The sequence below is a fragment of the Budorcas taxicolor genome, chromosome 19 (assembly GCF_023091745.1).
Source record: "Budorcas taxicolor isolate Tak-1 chromosome 19, Takin1.1, whole genome shotgun sequence".
Taxonomy (NCBI): Eukaryota; Metazoa; Chordata; class Mammalia; order Artiodactyla; family Bovidae; genus Budorcas; species Budorcas taxicolor.
The window spans coordinates 35,737,327-35,757,105 of NC_068928.1; the positions used below are offsets into that span (position 1 = coordinate 35,737,327).

Consider the following 19,779-nt stretch of genomic DNA (forward strand, 5'->3'; position numbering starts at 1 on the left):
TGCCACTTGTCTCTCCATGGTCACCAGCAATCCCCTTGTGGTTAAATCTCTCCACACTTTCCAGTCCTTTCTTTCTTGCCCTTTCCGCAGCATTTAACCCTGTGGATCACTCTCTCTTTGCCAAACCCTCTCATTCCTTTGCCTTTTTTCTACTATTCCGGTTGCTCCTCATCAGTCTCATTTGAGGATTTCTCCTTTTCTGTCCATCAATAAACTATTGGGTTGTTCTTTGGGTGTCTTTGGCTGCCTTCTCTTGACACTCAACATGCTCTGTTGGGGCCATCAGTTCTATCCCCATGATTTTAGTTAGCTCCTTTACTGATGACTACCAAGTCCAAATCACCAGCCCAGAACTCCTTCTGAAATATGATACCTATATTCATGACTGTTTACCGGGCTTATTGTTGTTACTAGGCATCTCCACTCAAATGAAAATCAGGAAAGAAAGCACAGGCTCTAGAATTGAACTTCTTGACTTTACAGCCTCACTCTGTCACTAAACTGTACTGTTCTGGGCAAGTTACTTACCTCTCTATGCTTCAGATAATGATGGTCCTAACTTAAAAGGTTGTTGTGAGAACTATTAATAACTGAGACAGTTCATGTACAGCATTTACCATAGTGTCTGAGGTGAAGTCACTCAGTCGTGTCCAACTCTTTGCAACCCCATGGACTGTAACCTACTAAACTTCTCTGTCCATGGGATTCTCCAGGCAAGAATACTGGAGTGGATTGCCATTTCCTTCTCCAGGGGATCTTCCTGACCCAGGGATCAAACCCGGGTCTCCCGCATTGGGGGCAGACACTTTAACCTCTGAGCTACCAGGGAAGCCCATAGTGTCTGGCAGTGGGTAAATGTTGATATCAGCAGTAATTAAGTGTTTTCAGAAAGCTCAATTCAACTGATTCAAAATGAATTCATCAACATACCCCAAACTTTATCTTCATTCTTTGATCCAAATCTCAGTAAACGACACTACTATCTGCCCAGCCAGAAACTTGGCTGTATCTTTGTCTCCTGACCACCACTTATCCTCCTATGCTATCGGATGCTATTTTCCTTGACTCAACCTTGTTGTAATACACCACAGAGTGTTTTCAACATCCAAACTTTACACATAGTCATTCAATTCATTGAACAATCCTGCAAAGTAGGTGCTATTATTGTCATCCCTATTTGGAGATGTAGAACTTGAGGCAAGGTTAAGAAACTGATCCAAGATGATATGAGAGGCAAAACTGGTATACAAACCAAAGCATTCTGGTTATAATCTCCATACTGACAACCGCTATGCTATATGCCGTAGGACTTCTAGTATATATAATGTTTATCACATCCTATTATTTGTCTTGTCTCCCCGGCTAGACAGCATGTTTTTTCAAATAAGGGACTCTGATTTCTTTGCAGCAAGATATTCAGTGCCTAGAATAGTGCCTCGCAAACAATGCATGTCTGATACACCCAGGGAGTTAAGATAATTCCCTAGAGACAAGACAAAGTGTAGATAAATGGAAATGAATAACCATCAGGTTGCATTCAGTTATGGCCAGGGTAAAGGTTTTGTTTGCAGAGAAAGTTTTGTTTTTTTAATGTGAGAATAACAAGCAGAATACTGGAGTTAGAGATAAGTAGAGGTTGTTTAAGGTTTTCCAGGTGGTGCTAGTGGTAAAAGAACCCACCTACCAATGCAGGAGATGGAAGAGACCTGGGTTCGATCCCTGGGTTGGCAAGATCCCCTGGAGGAGGGCATGGCAACCCACCCCAGTACTCTTGTCTGGAGAATCCCATGGACAGAGGACCCTGGTGGGCTACAGTGGGTAGGGTCACAAAGAGTCAGACACAACTGAAGTGACTTGGCATGCAGGCACCAGAGGTTTTTAAGAAAATATTTATGTTCGTTGATTCGATAGTTATTGTAGGGCACATGGGTAATTTAACAAATAAATCCTTACAAAGAGAACTCACAGATTTTGATGTGCACTCACTACCAAGCTTTTTGAACTGCTATTAAAAAAAAAAAAAAAAGAGGCCACTATCTACTCCCCTGTCACTTGAATTGTACTGAAGGGCCCAATTCCAGTACTACTCTGCACATCAGTTTCAGGTGGAGTACCATGCTGAGAATTAAAGTTTGTATTGGGGGACAAATGAAAGTGTAACCTCAAGCAGAGTTCCAGTTCACTATAAGGTCAATGTAAGCATGCAGTCAGTTTATATTCAAACCATCTGGTGTGCACTGTGTACTGTGTGAATGTCTGTAACATAATAAACAGATATGAGTTTTTCATAAAACAGTAGCAAGAAGAAAGGGCATCCCCGGTGGCTCAGTGGTAAAGAATCCTGACTGCCAATGCAGGAGATGCATCCCCTGGAGTAGGAATGGCAACCCACTCCAGTACTCTTGCCTGGAAAATTCCATGGACAGGGAGTCTGGCTGGCTACAGTTCATGGGGTTGCTGAGTGACTGAGCACGCAGGCACAGCAAGAAAAGTGCTTGCTGCGCAAACCCTGGGCTGCCCCAAGAGAGGGAAATGAAAACTCCATGCCTAAATTTGTCATTTCCTATTTTATCTCTTGTGTTCAGGCCTTCCTCCTCCCCACCCCAGGGTTACTCCTTAATCCTTCCAACCCCATCTGCAAGCTTCCATCCTGTGCCACATTGGAAGATCTTGCCCAGGAACCTGGGCTCAGCAAAACAATACTCTTCTTTTTCTCCTGCTGTGTAGTAAAGCAGCGCCAGCCCAGGCTCTGAGCCTCATTAGATTGATTAGCCAGAGAGTCAGGAAGAATGCTGTTTATACTTGGACCACTTCTCTCCCTAGCTCCTGATATTAAAGACTGGGATAACTTGAAAGCCTCTTTGGTGTTCTTTTCTTTTTTCCTTACATGGCCTTCACGAAAAGTAATTAATTATGATTTAAAAGCAGTAACCAAAAAAATAAAATAAAAGCAGTAATGAATCACAGTTTATAGACTCTGAGCACAGTATAAATATTTTTCCTGAAAGCCGAATTAGAAGAAATCTCTAAATTGTAAGACAACAGCAATTTAAATAAGTAATCGAACTGAATGGTCCCAAGCAGTGTCAAAAGAAAGAATCGTGTATTCTATTTCTGCAATAATGGGCATATAACAGTGGGATCGTTTTCGGCCCATTTCCCCACCCTGCTAGGCAAGAGTTGATTCAGATAAGGAAAAAGAGCCACACACACTGGGGAAAAAACAAAACCAATTATTACTATTATTTTTGTCTGTTTTCTTAAACCAATTATTTTTGATGCGTGGTAAACAGCCTGCTCCAGAGGATTAGGCTTTCCTGGCTCTCAAATACGCCTTCTTCCCTTCCCTCGTTTCTGTCCTCCTCTCTGGAAGCTGCCGGGTGGGGAGGTCTAAAAATAGTTGGTGAATCACGGCAGATAATATTGTGCGGCACTTACATAAACAGCCAGCCCTCGCGCGCGCGGAGGGTAGGAACGGAAAATATCTGGGTCAGGGTTGTCACTCTGAATAGGTTCCCCCAGAGCCGGCCTGTGGGAGGCGCGGCCGGGAGGAGGTTTAGGCCTGCGGGCCGGGAGCAGCAGGGGAGCAGCGGGCGTGCCAAGAAGGGGGAACGGAGGCCCCTGGCTCGGCACGGGCTGCAGCGCGAGCGGGGCAGCTGTACCCCGCGCGGTCTCTCCATGGCGGGGAGTGGTCCGCGGCGGCGGCGGCGCTGACCGGCCGGGGCTGGGCGGGCGTGCCCTAGCGGGGGCCTGGGGCCAAAGAAAGATGAGCGCTCTCCTCGAGCAGAAGGAGCAGCAGGAGAGGCTGCGGGAGGCCGCGGCCTTGGGGGACATTCGGGAGGTGCAGAAACTGGTGGAGAGCGGGGTGGATGTGAACTCCCAAAATGAGGTCAACGGCTGGTAAGTGGGGAGCGGGGGAGGCCTAGGGTCAGAGCATCCAGCCCGGGACGCGACCTCGGCCTAGCGCAGCCCCGGAAGCCCGCTAAGGCGTGGCCCGGCACCCAGAGCCAACGAGGTTGTGCGCTCTGGAGGCTAGCACTGGCCCCCCTGCCTCGGAGAGTCTGCGGCGAGTCATGCCCAAATCCCGGCCCACGTGGTCCTGCGCCGGCAGCGCCCACCCGAACGCAGGCGCCCCGTGCCCCGCCGACCCCACCCCCACCCCCACCCCCACCCCCATAACGTGTACCAAAAGGTGCTGATGACTCTCACGCTCATTTGGAGCTCACCCAAGTTCGAGTTCGGAACTACTCTGAAGAACACATTTGTGCAGAGCAAAAAGCATGAACAGTTGAGCAAACGTGGATCTTATAAACTAGCACGGTTTCTTTTCCCAAGACTAGGGAAAATAAATCACTTGCATTGCTGTTCTGCTTTTCTGTTGCCTTACTGCAGCAGTGATTTGCTGCTACCTACAGCTGCCTGTGGCAGGACGACTCATTCATTAATCCTACATAATGTTCTGCTTTGTTTTCTTAAGACAGTTTGAAATATGAGACTTTATCCTAGACTTCAGATGCCTGCCAGTGATTGAGTCCTTCCCAACTAAATAAGGAGTCACATTTTAAGAAGTGCCGGTGGTCAATTTTTTTGTATTAAGTTACTGAATGTGGTGTTATTCCGCTCTCTTCACATTTAAATTTTTTTATTTGATCCAAGTAATGCTAATCAGGCTATTTGCTAACTGAGAATTAAAGTGAGTTTGCAAATGTTTTATTTTTTAAAGTGGAATCATACAGTTTAAAACTAAAGGGGACATTGGAGATAGGTTCAATCCCAGAGATTAACCTGCCCTAGGTCACACAACTATTAATAGCCAGGACCAGAATCAGTTTCCTTACTTCCTCACAAGTTCATCTGCCAACTTATTCCAAAGAAAACAGCCTGGGCAACTGTTCAGAAAGCCAGGAAACAGTAGAAACTGCACTTTTGTTTTATTTTGTTTAAGTGTTTACAAACTAGCTTGCTTTTCTGTGTGTTCTTTTCTGTGTGTGTGATTTCTAGCATTTCTGTGTGGTTCACAAGCTGTGATTCATTGTTTTGGCACTGGGAGGCAGTGTTGTGTAGAACAAGCCTGGACTTCAGTGCTGGCTCTTCTCCATTCCTGCTTAGCAATATGACCTTGCCAGAGTCACTTCATTTTCTAGTTATTTCAGAAGAGTTGTGAGCATTTAAGGAAATGCAGCATAATATAAATAGGTAACATTTCCTGAGCTTGCTCTGTAGTGCAAACAAGGTTCCAAATGTATTATTTATGTGTATCATCTCATTCCCAGCGGCTCAGGGACAGAGCTATTATCCTCTTGTTTTACAGATAGGAAAAATGAATAAGTAGTTTCCCTAAGAATTTACAGTAGCTAATGGAGCTGGGAATGAAACCCAGCATCTGCCTCCAAACCATGCTTTCTTTTTTTTTTTTTAATTGAAGAAGAATTGCTTTACAATATTGTGTTGGTTTCTGCCATACATCAACATGAATCGGCCATAGATATACATATGTCCCCTCCCTCTTGACCCTCCTTCCCACCTCACACAATTTTCTTTTTTTCTGACCACACCTCGGGGCATGTGGGATCTTAATTTCTGACGAGGAATTGAACCCGTGCCCTCTGCAGTGGTCATGAGGAGTCTTAGAAACCATACTTTCTTAACCACATAGTAAGTGCTCAGAAAAATATAAGATTGTTGAACTATGAAGAGGCTCTCATAGATTTAATTGGGGGAAGATATCTAATAGGACTTCTACATGTCCAGGGTTGAGTTCTTGGTCTCCCTCATATGCCTAACTGTCCCCAGCCTGCTTGAGTCCTCATCTGAGCATCTGAGCTGCACTGGCTGGCCAGAATCTTTGGTGCACTCCTTTCCTTCTGTCTTTCTCTCACAACCCACATCCAGTCAAGCTGCTAATCTGGCCAGCTTCACTAGCAGTGATGTAGTTAGAATCTGACCACTTCTCACTAGCTCTGCCACTACACGTCTTGTGCAAAGCCGCCATCTGTCACCTGGATTAATGCAGTAGCCTCCTCATTAGTCCTATCCTATGTCTTTTCTCAGCACAGCAGCCAGAGGAATCCTGACTTAAAACACAGATCATTTAATTCTGCTTAAAACCCTTTAGTGGCTCCAATCTCAAATGGAGGAAAAGCCCACAGGGTCCTACAGTTCAAATCCTTGTCCCTCAGCCCACACTCTATTTCTAAGCCTCATCTCTCGATTAACCCCCTTGCTCTCTTCGTTCCTTCCCCTGGCTTTCTTGCTTTTGTTGAAAACACCATGCACAGGACTTCTCTGGTGGTGCAGTGGTTGAAAATCTGCCTGCCGGTGCAGGGGACAATGCCTGGTCTGGGAGGATCCCACATGCTGTTGGGGCAGCTAAGCCTCTGCACCGCAACTACTGAGCCTGATCTCTAGAGCCCGTGAGCCACGACTACTGAGCCCGCGTGCCCCAACCACCAAAGCCAGAGCACTCTAGAGTGAGTGCCCTGCAACAAGAAAAGCCACCAAAATGAGAAGCCCACATACCACAACTCGAGAGTGGCCCCTGCTCGCTGCAACTAGAGAAAGCCCTTGTGAAGCAACCAAGACCCAGCGCAGCCAAAAATAAATAAACAAAACACCAGGCGCAATGTTCATTCAAGGCCCTTGTGTTTTCTCTTCCCTTCATTTAAATGCTTTTTCTCCCTCACCTCCTTCAGGTCTTAGCTTTGATGTCCCCTGAATGAGTCTTTCCTGGGTCCTTAACTTAAAGTTGTGCCATGCCCCTCCACTATCTCTGGCATTCCCTAATCCCTTTCCTTACTTTACTGTCCTTATAACGCAATTGCTGTGTATACCATACTGTTTGTTTTACTTATTTGCTGACTGCCTCAGTTTCCTCATCCGAAAAGTAGGAGAATTTTCTTTTTGCCTGTGTGTTTTTAAATTAGTTTATTTTTGGCTTTGTTGAGTCTTCTATTGCTGCACATGGGCTTTCTCTAGTTGCAGCAAGCAGGGGCTACTCTCGGTTGCCATGCAAGGCCTTCTCATTGCCATGGCTTCTCTTGTTTCAGGGCAGGGGCTCTAGAGCATGCTGGCTTCAGTATTTGCGGCACTCAAGCTCAGTAGTTGGAGCTTTCAGGCTCTAGAGCACACACTCAGAGGTTGCCGCGCACCAGCTTAGATGCCCTGTAAAATGTGGAATCTTCCTGGACCAGGGATCGAGCCATGTTCCCTGCATTGGCAGGTGGATTCCCAACCACTAGATCACTGGAGAGTGTTGATGATAGTACTTAACTTGGGTTGTTTAGAGGACTAAATGAATTAATACACGTAAAGTTTTTAGAACAATGTCCAGTATGTAAAGTACTATATCTGTGTTAACTTTTTTTTTCTTATTTATTTTTGGCTGCACGGGGTTTCTGTTGCTTTATTTTTTGTTGGGATGTGAGGGCTTCTCATTGCAGTGGCTTCTCTTGCTGCAGAGACCAGGCTTAAGGGTGCATGGGTTTCAGTAGTTGTGGCTTTTAGGCTCTAGAGCATGGGCTCAGTAGTTGTGGCTCACAGACTTAGTTGCTCCAAGCCATGTGGAATCCTCCCAGACCAGGGACCAAACCCTAGTACCCCACATTGGCAGGAGGATTCTTATTCACTGCACCACCAGAGAAGTTCTGTTTTTTTTTTTTTTTTCCTTGTTTCTAATTAAGCAGTGTGCCGGCTAATCAGATATAAAGGTTACCCTCAGAAAACATAGTCAGTAGCACAGAAAAGCAGAATGGTTACTGCTTTTAATTTTTAGTTGCCCAGTAACCACAATTTCTGCACAATTGAAATTTATGCCTCTGGCCTGAAATGCTTACCAGCACTGATAGGATGTCCGTATTTCAGATTTCTGGTCTGAAATATCAGTACTTCCCAGCATTGATAGGATATTCTGACTGCAGATTTAAAGCTTAAAGAGTTGAAGTTCAGAGATCGAGCTCCCACATCAGTTGTAATTCAGGTGTCATGCATACCCCTTGGCTTTAAGAAACAAGTACAATGGCTCATGAAGAAGTTGAAAATACTGCCTGGCTATAGTGCCTGTGAATTATGGCTGTCTGGAGCCACCCAGATCTGGACTATAAATGATCACTCAGGGTACAGGGCTGTGGGGGATGTGCTGTGTTGACTTAGCCCCACTTTACGTGGTGATACTTTAGCAGTTGGTTTGTCCAAAAATGTCTCAGATCCACTGGCAGAATATTACTTCCTTCACTCTCAGGTTTGTTGTGAACAAGTGATTTACTACTTACAAGTGAGCACTTTATTTCCAAAACAGAACATATTTTTCTCATCATGTTCTATTCATTTTTGAATGCTTATCATTATAATTATTCATTTTTCAAGTGTTCAAGACAGCCATATACAAACACACTCTCAGTACAGTTTGCCCAGAATCAAGAATATACAGGATCCTTCTACTCTAAGCAGTGTGCACCTTGTCCTTGGTTCACTTATTCAGCAAATATCAATTAAGTACCTGTATATTCAAGCAGATACTTCCTTATCTTCATGGTGCTTATATTTTAGAAGTCCATATCAAGACTCTTTTATTTTCTCCAAACTGGAATTCTTTTTATGAAGAAGTACATTTTAAAGGCACCTGGATAATCTGGTTCTTTTTTTTGATAATCTGATTCTAATGAATAATAGTTTCAAATATCACTCTGAAACATCAGTGGAGTTTGCTCCTAGCCAGCCAGACAAACTGGCTTTCTGTAAGTCATAAATCTTGAGGTACCCAGGGCAAATCTGCTTTTTCCTGGAACCAGATGTACTCTCTAGAGAGTTATGCTTCTCAAGTGGGTGACCTAATCCCCACTATTGAACATATGTTCTATCCTTTGCCATATTTATATTCATTTAAAAGCTCTGAAGATACTTATCTCAGTTCAATTAGAGAGTTGGTGAATGAGGACATTTCAAAACAGAGGGAGAAAAAGTATTTTCCTTCCATGGGGATGAATTTAGTAGCTCTGTTAAGATGGAATTTCGCTAATCCTATTTCTGTGCAGTGTTAAAATAATAGCTCTTTTAGAGGGTGCATAATTCCTTCCTAAGTATACAATAGTAAGCAATTAGTTTTACTTAAATGAATCAATACTTCAGAAGATGTGTATTGTTCAGATGCTTTAGGAACTAAAAGTATGTGTGTGGTGCCTTGTATTTAAGCAAATGAGAATATGTTTGTAGCCTTCTGGAGAGAACTAGAGAATTGAACTTTTAAAAATGGAAATCCTTTTGTGTATGTGTGAAGGAAAGAAAAGTAAAAAGCAAAAGAGTAACTGAGATTCAGACAGGAATCTGCTGTAGTAATAATTTTAGTGGCAGAGCAAGCTGCAGATGAGAGATGGTTAGTAGCCTGACAATATTTCATCTTCAAGTGACATTTGATGCACATGAAGCAAGTTTTGGTACTCTCTGAAAAGGAATATGGCCATGTAAAAGTATATTTTAAAGAGACCGGGAAAATATAATGAGGGACACTGAGCAGTATCTTTAGAGTTATCTAGCCAGCCAGGCAGCCAGCCTTCTGGAAGCCGTTGTAATAAAGCCCCTGGGATAAATTAGCTCTTTCCAAGGATCAGAAATGAAATTTTAAAATAATTTTAAGCATATTAAATATTTTGATCATCTGCTTTCCGAAAAGTTAAAATTACCAGTCTGATTTTCTGGTTCTAGCTGAACTCTAACAGGCTTGCGTATATTTATTTACTGATGTGTAGAGCTTGAAATCCCAGATCACCCCTCCACTTTTTCAGTCTCTGTTTTTTCTTTTGGGGGTAGGACCTGTTTGCATTGGGCGTGTAAGCGCAATCATGGTCAGGTGGTCTCTTACTTACTAAAATCAGGAGCTGACAAAGAGATCCTTACCACAAAGGGAGAAATGCCTGTCCAGTTAACATCAAGAAGAGAAATTAGGAAGATTATGGGAGGTAAGTCTTTTTTGAGGTTGATTTTGTCAAACTGAGACTTATGGTATTCTTTAAAAAGAGTTTTTTTTTTAAATTGGAGGATAATTGCTTTAAGATGTTTTATTGGTTTGTGCCAACAACAATGTGAATCAGTTATAATTATATATATATATATATATGTATCTAACTATATATGTATATCCCCTGTATATATTCTTGATGCTAAATAGCCAATCTGTTTCTAGAAACAAGATAGTCTTACTGTGCCAAGATAATTATTCCATGCTGTTTCTGGAAAGGTAGACATTATAAAGTTTTGGGTTTTTTAATCTGTAAACTTTAAGGAGATAGAAATGGTAACAAAAAACCTGCAGTAAACACTGACCAAGATATTTGTTATATACCAAAGGACACCAGCTTTCACAGGAGACTTGCTAATTTCCTTTGTGTGAAATCTTTTTTTTTAAAAAAAAGTTTGGTTTTTTTTTTGATGTGGCTCACTTTTAAAGTCTTTATTGACTTTGTTACAGTATTGTTTCTGTTTTATGTTTTGGTTTTTTGGCTAAGAGGCATGTGGGATCTTAGCTCCCTGACCAGGGATCAAACCTGCACCCCTTGCATTGGGAGGCACAGTCTTAACCACTGGACCACGAGCATAACGTCCCTTTATTTGCTCATTTTTAAAGGACTATGTAAGTGTTCTGTGTTTTCATCTTTTTAAGTGGAAGATGATGATGGTGACAGCGATGACCACCCCCAGCTGAAGAAGGAGTCAGAACTGCCGTTTGTTCCCAACTATTTGGCCAACCCAGCCTTCCCTTTTATCTATACACCTGCATCAGAGGATTCAGCCCAGCTACAGAATGGGGGCCCCTCCACACCTCCTGCATCACCCCCTGCAGATGGCTCTTCTCCGTTGCTGCCCCCTGGGGAACCTCCCCTGCTTGGGCCCTTTCCACGGGACCACACCTCTTTGGCACTGGTTCAGAACGGGGATGTGTCTGCCCCCTCTGCCATACTTAGAACACCAGAAAGCACAAAACCGGGTCCTGTTTGTCAGCCACCAGTGAGTCAGACTCGATCCCTGTTCTCTACTGTCCCGTCCAAGCCACCAATGTCTCTGGAGCCTCAAAATGGGACATACGCAGGACCAGCGCCAGCATTCCAGCCATTTTTCTTCACTGGAGCATTTCCATTTAATATGCAAGGTAACCTCTCATCAGCAAGTAGCCTCTGAAAAGGGCAAAGTTGTCTAGGGGTCTAGTTCTTTACTTCCTGTTTTTTTGAGGAGTGGGGATAGGACTTACCCCTTTTGAGTCTTGTTCAGTTGCTAAGTCGTGTTCTGCTCTTTGCAGCCCCATGGACTGCAGGGCTTCCATGTCCTTCACCATCTCTTGGAGTTTGCTCAAAGTCATAACCAACTGAGTTTGGTGATGCCGTCCAGCCATCTCATCCTCTGTCACCCCCTTCACCTGCCCTCAATCTTTCCCAGCATCAGGGTCTTTTCCAGTGAGTCAGCTTTTTCACAGCAGATGGCCAAAGTATTGGAGCTTCAGCTTCAGCATCGGTCCTTCCAGTGAATATTCAGGACTGATTTCCTTTAGGGTTTACTGGATTGATCTCCTTGCTATCCAAGGGACTCTCAAGAATCTTCTCCAGCACAATTCCAAAGTATCAATTCTTTGGTGCTCAGCCTTCTTTAGGGTCCAACTCTCAGATCCACACATGACTACTGGAAAAGTGATGTCTGTGCTTTTTAATAAGCTGTCTAGGTTGGTCATAGCTTGTCTTCCAAGGAGCAAGCATCTTTTAATTTCATGGCTGCAGTCACTGTCTGCAGTGATTTTGAAGCCCAAGAAAATAAAATTTGCCAGTTTCCTTTCTTCCCCATCTATTCGCCATGAAGTGATAGGACTGGATGCCATGATCTTTGTTTCTTGAATGTTGAGTTTTATTTTTTTTCTTTTTTAAAAAAAGTATTTGGCTGTTCTGGGTCTTAGTTGTGGCATGCAGGGTCTTTAGTTTTGGCATGTGGGATCAAGTCTCCTGACCAGGGATCAAATCCAGGCCCCCTGCACTGGGAGTTTGTAGTCCTAGCCAGTGGACCACCAGGGAAGTCCTGAATGTTGAGTTTTTGTTTTTTGTTTTTTTTTAATATTGAGTTTTAAGCAAGCTTTTTAACTCTCCTCTTTCACCTTCATCAAGAGCCTCTTTAGTTCCTCTTCACTTTCTGCTATTAGCGTGGTATCATCTGCATATCTGAGGTTATTGATGTTTTTCCTGGCAATCTTGATTCCAGCTTGTGAGTCATCCAGCCCAGCATTTTGCATGATGCACTCTATGTATATGTTAAATAAGCAGGGTGACAGTATAGAGCCTTGACATACTCCTTTCCCAGTTTGGAACCAGTCCATTGTTCCATGACCAGTTCTGTTGCTTCATCCTGCCTATGGGTTTCTCAGGAGGCAGGTAAGGTGGTCTCCTATTCCATCTCTTTCAGAATTTTCTGCAGTTTATTGTGATCCACGCAGTCAAAGGCTTTAGTGTAGTCAATGAAGCAGAAGTAGATGTTTTTCTGGAATTCTCTTGCTTTTCCTGTGATCCAGTGGATGTTAGCAATTTGATCTCTGGTTCCTCTGCCTTTTCTAAATCCAGCTTGTACATCTGGAAGTTCTCGGTTCACGCGCTGTTGAAGTCTATCTTGAAGGATTCTGAGTATTACCTTGCTAGCATGTGAAATAAGCACAATTGTGCAGTAGTTTGAACAGTCTTTGGGATTGCCATTCTTTGGGATTGGAATAAAAACTGACCTTTTCCAGTCCTGTGGCCACTGCTGAGTTTTCAGGATTTGAAATAGCTCAGCTGGAATTCCGTCACCTTCCCTAGCTTTGTTCATAGTAATGCTCCTAAGCCTCACTTGACTTCACATTCCAGGATGTCTGGCTCTAGGTGAGTGACCACACCATTGTGGTTATCCAGGTCATTAAGACCTTTTTTCTACAGTTCTTCTGTGTATTTTTGCCACCTCTTCTTAATCTCTTCTGCCTCTGTTAGGTCCTTACTGTTTCTGTCTTTTATTGTGCCCATCTTTGCGTGAAATGTTCCCTTGGTATCTCTGATTTTCTTAAGGAGATTTGTAATCTTTCCCATTCTATTGTTTTCTTCTATTCCTTTGCATTATTCACTTAAGAAGGCTTTCTTATCGCTCCTTGTTATTCTTTGGAACTCTGCATTCAGTTGGGTATATCTTTCCCTTTCTCCTTTGCTTTTCACTTCCCTTTTTTTAATCAGCTATTTGTAAGGCCTCCTCAGACAACCACTTTGCCTTCTTGTGTTTCTTTTTCTTTGGGATAGTTTTGGTCACTGCCTCCTGTACAATGTTACTAACCTCCACCCATAGTTCTTCAGGCACTCTATCAGATCTAATCCCTTGAATCTGTTTGTCACTTCCACTGTGTATAAGAGATTTGAGTTAGGTCACACCTGAATGCGGAGAAGGCAATGGCACCCCACTCCAGTACTCTTGCCTGGAAAATCCCACGACAGAGGAGCCTGGTAGGCTGCAGTCCATGGGGTCTCTAAGAATCAGACACGACATGAGCGACTTCACTTTCTCTTTTCACTTTCATGCATTGGAGAAGGAAATGGCAACCCACTCCAGTGTTCTTGCCTGGAGAATCCTGGGGATGGGGGAGCCTGGTGAGCTGCCGTCTATGGGGTCGCATGGAATTGGACACGACTGAAGCAACTTAGCAGCAGCAGCAGCAGCAGGGCTGCAATTTTGAGTATAATTACAACCTTACAGAAAAGTTGTAAAACTAGTAAGAGGAACTCTCTTTAATGAGATTTACAAATTATTTTTTGCCCCTTTATCCAGAACTATTTATGCGTTTTTTTTTCCTTAAGATCAAGGATGTGTGCTCAGTTGAGTCTGACGCTTTGTGACCCTAGGAACTGAGCCCACCAGACTCCTCTGTCCATGGGATTTTTCAGGCAAGAATACTGGAGTGGGTTGCCATTTCCTACTCCAGGGAATCTTCTCGACCCAGGGATCAAACCTGCGTCTCCTGCATCGGCAGGCAGATTCTTTCCCAGTGAGCCTCTTGGGAAGCCCCAAGAGCAAAGATAGTCTCTTACATGAGCACAGTGCAGCAATCAGGTCAGAAAACATGGCCTTGATGTCGTACTGCTCTTTAACCCACTGTTTGTCTTCAAATTTCATGCAGTGTCTAGCAGTGTCTTTCGTAGCTGTTTTTACTCCCTCCACTCCAGCCTGCTGTGTTTGTATTGGGCTGCCATGTTAGAGTAGTCTCCTTTAATCTGGAGCATTTCCTCAACCTTTAACTATCCTTCTGGCCTTCAGATTTTTGGAGTCCAGGCCAGTTCTGTTGTAGAGTATGTTTGCATTTTTTTCTCTGCTCTAATGAGCAGTGAAAGTGAAGTCACTCAGTCATGTCCGACTCTTTGCGGCCCCGTGGACTGTAGCCCACCAGGCTTCTCCGTCCATGGGATTCTCCAGGCAAGAACACTGGAGTGGGGTGCCATTTCCTTCTCCAGGGGATCTTCCCGACCCAGGGATTGAACCTGGGTCTCCTGCATTGGAGGCAGACGCTTTACCCTCTGCGCCACCAGGGAAGCCCTGATGAGCAGTTCAGTTCAGTCACTCAGTCTTGCCGACTCTTTGCGACCCCATGAATCGCAGCACGCCAGGGAAGGGCTTTCCCTTCTCCGCCATTTACAGCAGTAGAAAATGCATAGATTATTATTTATTGGATGATAATTCATTAGTATCCTTATTTTGATGTTCAAATTATGCCAGACTGATCCAGAGGGAGCCCCTTTGGAGCTTGTGTCTCTTGGACATCGTCATTATTCTTAACTCATTTCCTTACTTTGTGGTGCAGCAAGATGTTCCAGGCTCCCTAGTGCAGCTTCCCTGCCCCAGCCTTGGAATCCGGCATTCCTCCAAGGAGCCCTGGTTTTTCTTGGTGCAGAATGGTATTCAGAAATCAGAATGTGAACACTGGCTGTGCTCATTGCTACTAGTGTATCATTTCTTCTAAGCTCATTCAGAGGACAGTTAGAGAAGAAAGAAAAAAGCAAGCAAACAATAAAGAACAATTAAATAATGAAAGATTCACCGGGAAGATTTATTTATAAACTAAACATTTATGTTTAGTAATATAACTTACTAGTAACATAACTAGTTATGTTAACATAGTAACATAACTAGTTATGTTAACATAGTAACATAACTAGTTATGTTAACATAATAACATAACTTCAGAGCATTCTGAGTTCTCATTTAATTGTTACAACAGACTTGTAAAAAGAGCATTATTTTGTACATTTTATTTTTATTTACTTTTTTTGGCTGTGCCACATGACTTGCGGGATCTTAGTTCCCCAACCAAGGGTTGGCCCTAGGCCTTGGCAGTGAGAGCAACGAGTCCTAACTACTGGGCCACCATAGAATTTCCATTAGTACATTTTAGAAATGGATGAAGTTAGACACAAAGAGACAGGTAATTTGTCCAGAGTCACACATCTAGTACAGGATAGATGAGGGATATACCCATTCATACCACAGTCATTCAAGGTCCAAAAGGTCACAAAAAAAGAGAGTTGAAAGCAGCTCCCACAATTTATGACAAAAGCAACAAACTCTCCCTTGATATTTTAGATGAAAAGTAGAAAATGAACATATACTTCCTGGATATCAAGCTTCATGCTAGCCTGAGAGGATTAGTGAAGTTAAAAGGCAAGCAAACAAACACACACATTTACTTTTTTCTATATTGCTATATCTGTTTATAATTTAAAGTATTACGTTTCTGTTAATGCCTCCAGTTCTGGTCAGACGCCACAGGGTATGGTCTAGTCTTACCTTGCTTTTTCCATATAAGTAACTGCCTTCTTTCTGTTTTTGAGAACCTGTTACTCTAGGTGCTGATAACTGTGGCCCAGGGATGCCATATGAAGAGCAACCAGAACTACCAAAAGCACACATGCGCTTAGCTTCAGCCTGCTTTGCAGCCAGGCTCAGAATTTAGGGGCAGACTGTTTAGATCCCAGACCCAAGAATAATGGTCTTTGTTTACTCCCAAAGCCAAGATTCTTCCCTTATTAAAGTAAGGCATTTAAATCATAGTTAGACTTCATTTTTATTAGTAGCTTATCTTTTTGCTCCTGTACTGTGTTTATTGCAAGGATTTTCACATCTCATAAATATCTTCAGATCCACAATTGTTATATCTTTGTAGAGTAACTCTTGTACCATATCTTTCCCATGCCGCCTTTTCTCTTCTCTTCCCCATACCCTGCTTATGTGTAGTTTGATACCCAAACCCATTCTCAAGCCTTTACCTGCTTAGCTCCAGTAGCAGAAGTAAATTATCCTTCTGTACAGTTGGGATGGTTGTCCACTATTTCCTTCTGCTGCATAAAGTAAAAGTTCATTTGCTTTATGAACCACAGTGTTAGATATAGGAGGACAATGCAGGCATCTGCACCAGCAGAGCCAGAATTGAGCCTGAACAAACTGCACTGATTGTGCTTGGTTTTCTTGTTGGGTGGCATAGGTCTTCAGCACAGGGCATGATTAACAGTAACCATCTTCTGGAAAAGATTTTAAATTGCATCAGCTAACTATGCCAGAATGATTCATTAATGCTTCTTCCCCTTTTCCCTAGAGCTGGTACTCAAGGTGAGGATCCAGAACCCATCTCTTAGAGAAAATGATTTCATTGAAATTGAACTGGACCGACAGGAGCTCACCTACCAAGAGCTGCTCAGAGTGAGTTGCTGTGAGCTGGGTGTTAATCCTGATCAAGTGGAGAAGATCAGAAAGTTACCCAATACTCTGGTAAGAAAGGTAAGAAAGGTCTGTTACGTGGTTGATTTTTCCATTTGGAAAATATGTACTTTCCTCTTGGGGTATGTGAGTCATAGTTAAAGAAATGAGAAAAGAATAGAAAAAAAGTAAAGGGTGGTCTTCCATTGAGCTTTCTTTCCTCTATTGGGCCTATGGAGATACTAGCATTTATAAAAGTTGTCGGATACCAGAGAGAACGTTCTGAATTACCATTCACATGTACCTATTTTTAGTTGTTTCTCTGTAGTGATCTGTAAGGATTACCTTAGTATACCATCAGATGTGCCTTGTGCTTTATAACATAAGAACCAGGCTTAATTACAGGGCACATCCATATAGGCACATGTGTGACCCTCCCAACATCCCTGGGTTCCCTGAATGTCAGGCTTCTGGCTTCTCAGGGCACCTGAGGAAAACACCCCTGCACTACGCCTCATGGTGTGCTCATCTTGGAGCAACAGCTGCTACTGAGGGCTTCTACATTTTAACCCAATTTGTGCTCCTGGGGATTTTCCTGCACTATCACTGGTTTCAACACAGAACACCAGAACCATCGAGACAAGTGGCTCCTCTTAATCTATTTAACCTATTTTTGTTTCAGGACAAAGATGTTGCTCGACTCCAAGATTTTCAAGAGCTGGAACTGGTTTTAATGATAAGTGAAAATAATTTTCTGTTCAGAAACGCTGCATCCTCACTGACTGAAAGGCCTTGCTACAATAGGAGAGCTTCAAAACTGACTTACTAATGCAGCAGGAGCTTTTACTACTGAGTATTGTGACAGTGTGCATCACCTCTGGGCCAAGGACAAGCCATTGATCTAAATGCCTTGGATGCCCAAGGAGGGCCCCGATGCCACTTCGTAGTATACACTAACATCATTCTGCCAAGGTAGGAAGCCCCTGACCCCCAAGCAGCGGTGCCACTCTTCCAAGCCTCTTGGTGCACAACAAACCTATTGCTTGAAGCTGTGAACAGCTGAGAAATGGCCTGGAGAGGCAGAAGCCGACGGTTCTATACTAGTGTGTGTTCTGTGTATGTGAGAGGGTTGTCTAGGCGGAGGCTGAGAGAGAGCAGAGCCTGCTTCCGGCCTGTTGACAGCGCAGCTGAAGGGCCAGGACGTGCTTCCCTCGGTGTTGCATGCTCACGACTCTCCTGAAATGTGAACTGACTAGAGAGGATAACGGGAAAGCGCAGGTGCTGGACACAGGAATTTTGGTGTGACTTGTGGCTGTGAGGTTTCACATAACATATTTATAAATGTTACTCAGGTTAAAAGCATTTAAGAATACAGTTACCTAATGTAAATACGCTGTTAACCAAAAGAGCCTCCCCTCCCCCCACCTTTCCATTGCACACACTCATGACTTCCGTCTCTAGCCATTGCTTGTAGTCATCTCTGCATTCACTTCCCATTGTGGTCGCTAGAGGGCTCTCTGGCGCTTTGTAAAAGAGCAACCGCTATTTTTCTTTTTTTAAACTGAAGCAATTCTGTCTTCGCTTTTCTGTTTAATTTCACTGAAAGAGACGAGCACAAACATTGCTGGTCCATGTTCTCCACTTTCATTTTCCACTAGAAATGAAAAGCAATTTTCCGGACAGAATCTGTTGCTATTTTAAAGGTTATTGTGGGAAACTGAACTAAAGGAGTTAGCATCTTTATTTTTGTATCAAAGATAAAGATTATTTTGAAATTATTAAGATTTTTACACAACTCTGAAATCTGTTGCTTTTGTAAACAAGTTGTTTAATCTTAGGGATCCCCCTACAACCATCACTAACCTACTTAACAAAGTCAATGTGAGTCTACCAGGCTGTGTTCTGGAAACAAACACCTGATTAAACTCTTGAGCATGGCGGAAGAATTTTTGTAAAAAAATGCATTTAAGGGTTCTTTTCCTTCCCTTCACTGTCATTAATGTTAAAAGAAAAGCCACTGTCTTGTTGAACTAAATAGCTTAACTTTAGAAATAAGAATGAGCACACTTAGACGAACAGGAAAGCAGGGTTTTGAAGCCAGCTGTTGAAGAGCATCCCTGCTGTCTTAAGAAGCTTTCTCCCCACAGTGCCTATAGTTTCCAAAGAAACTCAACTTCCTAACTGGGTTAATTTTATTGGAACACTACGATCGAGAGAGAAGGTGCAGAAGATGTCAGTGGAAGAGTGTTGTGCTAAGATAATGGCCTCCTGCTGCTGCCTAAATGCTGAGCTGAGGTTGAGGTGTTTTCAAGGCCAACTTTGTGACGGGAAGTCACTGTTCAGTGACTTAATTGTAACACACTAATTACTGATGGTGAGTTACCCACTTTGTGCAGTGTTTGTCTAGCAGAGTAAAGGTTACTTATTACTCCCTTTATCTGAAATACTTTAAAGAAACTTCCTTTGTGTTTCAACCAGGCAGAAGCTAGAAATACTAACCTTTTTTTCCCCTCTACCTTTGAAAAAAGTTACAATTTACTGATACAATTAAGGCTAGTTTTATCTTGGAACAAATAAATTCAGTATTAATTCATGTGTCTAAATCACTGGGGTTAGTACTCTTCTAGCCATCCAGATCAGTCAGAGATTCTCAGAAGCAGTGGAGGTCCCTGGCTGGGAGGTGGCCTACCAAGGAGTAGCTCCAGGGCATTTCCTGGGCTGACAAAGGGAGGCTGAGGAAGTCACAAGTGAGAGACGGGGCCCTGCACTGCATCTTTTTATAAAGTCCTCTGTGGTCAACTGACTCTGAGTATGGCAGTGGAGTTAGACTGCACAGTTGCTGGTAGGTGAGTTTAAAGTCTTAATCTATGCATTCAGAGAAATATTTTTATATGTTTTGTGTAATTTATAAAAGGATTTTTTTTTAGCTTTGTTAATTGTGAATTTGCCCCGCCTCCTCTACTGCATATTTAAAGCATGTGTTCACACTGTGTGTAAATATTCACTTTGTGCACTGCTGACTGTTCAAGCATAATAAGTATTATTAAAATTAAATAT

At 43.0% G+C, this 19,779-nt stretch overlaps 1 protein-coding gene across 2 annotated transcripts; it reads left to right on the forward strand.

The window, feature by feature from the left end:
- Positions 1-3,554: 3,554 nt before the first annotated feature.
- Positions 3,555-19,779, forward strand: ANKRD40 (ankyrin repeat domain 40). Of its 2 annotated transcripts, none has more exons than XM_052657387.1 (5): positions 3,555-3,900; positions 9,802-9,950; positions 10,652-11,137; positions 16,622-16,803; positions 17,405-19,779. In XM_052657387.1, the coding sequence occupies exons 1-5, from the start codon at positions 3,767-3,769 to the stop codon at positions 17,549-17,551; spliced, it is 1,098 nt and encodes a 365-aa protein (XP_052513347.1). In that variant the 5' UTR covers positions 3,555-3,766; the 3' UTR covers positions 17,552-19,779. The 2 variants fall into 2 exon arrangements, with proteins under 2 accessions (XP_052513347.1, XP_052513348.1); XM_052657388.1 differs by having other exon boundaries at positions 3,762-3,900; positions 9,867-9,950.

Excerpts from the sequence above, each read along its gene's own strand:
- ANKRD40 (XM_052657387.1), top strand. The coding sequence starts at position 3,767 with ATGAGCGCTCTCCTCGAGCAGAAGGAGCAGCAGGAGAGGCTGCGGGAG. Across the intron at positions 9,951-10,651 it reads AATTAGGAAGATTATGGGAG|TGGAAGATGATGATGGTGAC; the intron begins GTAAGTCTTTTT and ends CATCTTTTTAAG. Across the intron at positions 11,138-16,621 it reads ATTTCCATTTAATATGCAAG|AGCTGGTACTCAAGGTGAGG; the intron begins GTAACCTCTCAT and ends CCTTTTCCCTAG.